General features: G+C 36.4%; 1 protein-coding gene across 1 annotated transcript; it reads left to right on the forward strand.

Moving 5' to 3' along the window:
• The first annotated feature begins 1,390 nt into the window (after nucleotides 1–1,390).
• Nucleotides 1,391–3,037, forward strand: LOC133522008 (sucrose-6-phosphate hydrolase-like). The gene has a single exon (XM_061857182.1). The coding sequence runs from the start codon at nucleotides 1,419–1,421 to the stop codon at nucleotides 2,883–2,885; it is 1,467 nt and encodes a 488-aa protein (XP_061713166.1). The 5' UTR covers nucleotides 1,391–1,418; the 3' UTR covers nucleotides 2,886–3,037.
• Nucleotides 3,038–4,267: the final 1,230 nt, after the last annotated feature.

Below are 4,267 nucleotides of genomic sequence, written 5' to 3' on the forward strand. Positions count from 1 at the left end.
TTTAGGGTCGGCAACGCGCATGTAACTCCTATATACTCATATGAAAATCACTACTATTGTTTTCGCGGAGATTGATTTTGTTACTAACAACCTAACCACGGAACCCTAACTTTACCGTTGGTGCACAAACTTCACCCAAGTAAATTAGTAAAATAACTACTTCACCTATAAATCTTTATGCATTACCTAACTTCGCTACCCGTATCGCTAAAACGCATTATGTATGTATGTATGTCACTTTATTGCACATAAACAGCTTAACATAAAACACACAAACAAAACAAAAAAAATATGTACAAAGGCGAATTGATCCCTAAAAGGGATCTCTTCCAGTCTTTCAGCAGACTTGTCATTATATGTTTTTTATTATGAAAAACTATACTGATACTTATTCCAAATCCTAAATGTTGGATTACTAAACGCCTATGATACAATTTATTTAGTGGAATTATGATTTGATGCTAATTAAGGAGAAGTTAAGTACTTACCTACTAAAGGCGGATTTAGGCTACGTAGTTTTGTCAACATTTATTTTCAATGAACTGAAACATTTATAACGGGGCTCGCTAACAAAGCAGTACAATTTTAACCCAAGCCTGCCACAGCCCTGATCTCATGTCAAGAATTACTGACAAATTGATAAATATGTTGACTTCTTAAAATTACTCACACTACAAATCATTGTTATTATAAAAAAATAACAAACGATAAATTAAGATGGACAGTCGTAACAAAATGCCTGTCATGTTTATAAGCACTTTATACAAAAATAGTTAACGAAATTATTATTTGTTACTCGACATATGTCACAGACAAATGTCGGTGTGGTGAAATAGGGGCCAGGTCCAGACACAACTCGCTGGGCACAGGGCTATAACCGCGAAAATCGATGTTCATCAATTGCGGGCATTTTTCTCTGTCACTCCAATTACGCCTTAGTGAGAATAAAAGAGAAAGATCCCGCAATTAGCGAATATCGGTTTTCGCGGTGGGCCCCCTGAGCGGACAGTCGTCCGTGCCCGGTAACGCGGGTATCATTGTTATTGCATTGTTATTTTTAACAAGAAAGCAATAAATATATTCGATCAAAAATAAAATTACGCTTTTTTAGAAGAAACTTTCATATTAATAGCTTTTGTGCAGAAATAGTTACACATTTTAATCAGGTTTCGAGTCGATGCAGTTACTAGAGAAAGACCTCAAAATTGATATTCGTATTTTTTGGCAACCGCATTTTGATCTAAAAAAGAGCTACGTTTTTTCAACCTCTGCTGGGTGAACGAACTGCACCTTAAGAAACGATCCTAATCGCTTCTCAAGTGGAACCAAACAAAACACGTAACTAAGATTATCTTCGAGATAACTATCTTACCTCCTATATAAGATATAGTGACAGCATTTAAAAGATAGTCGACACCATGGTGGCCGCTAAAGTATTTGTTTTACTTGCTTTTCTTACTTTGGTGTACTGTAAAGTTGAACGGCAAACAGAACAAGATATTCAAAATTTAGAGGCTTATATAGACAGCAAGAAAGGAGATATAAACCAAAGGTACAGACTGCATTACCACGTCGCTGCACCAGTTGGATGGGTTAACGACCCAAATGGCTTCACGTATTACAAATCTGAATTCCACCTTTTTTATCAATATTATCCATATGATTCAGTCTGGGGCCCCATGCACTGGGGACATATTGCCAGCCGCGATCTAGTACATTGGAAACATTTGCCGACAGCGCTAGTACCAGAAGCGGAACAATGCTTCTCCGGTAGTGCTGTGGTAGATGGAAACACCATTATCCTTATATATACTGGACGCGTTAATTTGGATGTTGAACCGTGGTACAACGAAACCCAGTACCTAGCGTACAGTGATGATGGTATAACATTCCACAAGTACGAAGGAAATCCAGTCATATCCTCTGCTCCTAACGGATCGCCTGACTTCAGGGATCCAAAGGCCTGGAAGCACGGAGATCATTATTATGTAGTCATCGGCAGCAAGACTGACGATAAACGAGGACAGGTTTTGCTATACAGGTCAACGGATATGAAGAACTGGGAGTATCTGAATGTAATAGCAGAATCCAAGGATGACAGCGTGTATATGTACGAGTGTCCCGACTTTTTCGAGTTGGATGGAAAGTTTGTTCTACTAATGTCTCCACAAGGCATGGAGCCGCAAGGCGACAGGTACAAGAATCTTTATCAGACCGGATATATCATTGGGAGTTTCAGCTATGAGACGTTCAAATTTGTCCCTGAAGTAGATTTTCAAGAAATTGACTTCGGGCACGATTTTTATGCAGCACAGACCACGGAAGCGTTTGGAAAAAGAGTTCTTGTAGGTTGGTTTAACATGTGGGAGCAACCTCGGCCTGAAGCGGAAGACGGCTGGTCTGGCGCTATGACGTTAGTTAGAGAACTGAGGCTAGTTGGCAACCGGATCACGATGAAGCCTTTGGACGCCATGAATCTTCTTAGGGATGAGATAAAAATGGTTGGGATTCTACAACCTCAACAGGAATTGGGTTTTGGAAAAACAGCTGAATTAATCGTGGCGGGTGATTTAAGTCAGAAAATTGAATTACAACTCGAAGGTACTGACGGCGGTGAGAAAGCTTGGATACGTTGGGAGCCTGAAGTCGGCAAAGTAGTAGTAGACAGGGGTTCAGGTGATATTCGGCAAGTAGAATGGTCACCAATCGGTATGGATGCTTGGAGGATATTCCTGGATGCGAGCTCTATAGAGCTGTTCTGCGGAGAAGGAGAGGTGGTGTTCAGTAGCCGGCTGTTCCCTGAGGGTAGGTGGATTGTTACAAATACCAGCCCCCAGTTTATTCACATACAAGCTTATTCGTTAAGCAGAAGCGTTCCTTTGTGATTATTAAAAATTCTAGCTTTTAAAAATTCTCATTCTTTTAATATTTTGCTCGTCATATATTTAATGTAAATTATTTTTAATTATTCTCTACAATTCTTCTAGACTTTCAAAAAGTGTTCTGTAAGAATCTATTTTGAATAAAAAAAAATATTATGATTATTTGAGAATATTTTTTTGAAATTGGAATATTTATGTTATAATAATTTATTTACCTTGTGTATTTAATCCTACTATGTTCTACTACTTTTCTGCCTTTTTTGTTGGTAAGTAACGTATCTTTTAGTCAATACTGGAATTATGTAAAAACTGGAAAACCGAGAAAAAACATCAATAACAAACCTAAACTCACTAAAAAACTGAATCTAAAATAAAATAACCGTCAATTGTGATAACGGGGGACACCTTTTTGCTAGATATTCCTTTGAGTTGGCCTGTAGGATCACAGATTTAACCTAACTGAACTCATTTTTCTGGTAGCCTTTTATTATTTCTATTGAGACTTACATACCTATAACCGCACTTGTATCGTTCAACCTTTGACAGTATATATAGCCTTTTAATTTTGATATAGTTACGTAATCTGCTAATTATCGCTAGCCCTTTAATTTTGATATAGTTACGTAATCTGCTAATTATCGCATTCATGCGGTAAAGTAGCACCATATGTTCTGTAAAAAATATAGTGCGCCCATTTATTTAATCTAATGTTACCCCTCATATCGTTATCCCACTTGACGGTATCACTCCTATCTAAAATTGACTTTAGAATATTAGAGTTCGGTCAGCGTATAAAGTGAGTTTTTTTTCAAACTAAGTCCCAAATCGCAAAAGGCTAATAGGAGATGTCGAAGGTGTGACAGGGACGAGGGTGTATACCATTGGGAATACTTTTTAAAAATATTTCGCACAAATAAATTTCAATGTTTACTTTTTTTCTCCATTTTTAGTGTTCCGTACAAAACTTCGTTCACGGAACACTTATTATACATATCTTCGCGTGATGCTAAATATTTGGTACCATAGTATATATACAAGTAACTGATTATTTATGTAATATTTTTCGTATAAAATATTTATTATTTTGGACACCGTTTAGACCTTACCTTACCTTACCTTTGGCCTATGCTCTATTAGATGGCGCCACTTTTTGATATTTAATAAATTTAACACATATCAGTGAAAGATTAAGGGTGTGTAATGTTTGGTATATTTTTTTTTGTATATTTTCATTCGATATAACAACGGTATATTTTTAAAGGGTATAATCATTCATTACATATGATTAACATTTAGTATAATAACAAAATATATACACTTATTTTGTATATTCATCATTACGTATAACGTTTATTTCGTTATACGTTACTACATTTAATATAACA

This window comes from Cydia pomonella, chromosome 10 (assembly GCF_033807575.1).
Source record: "Cydia pomonella isolate Wapato2018A chromosome 10, ilCydPomo1, whole genome shotgun sequence".
Taxonomy (NCBI): domain Eukaryota; kingdom Metazoa; phylum Arthropoda; class Insecta; order Lepidoptera; family Tortricidae; genus Cydia; species Cydia pomonella.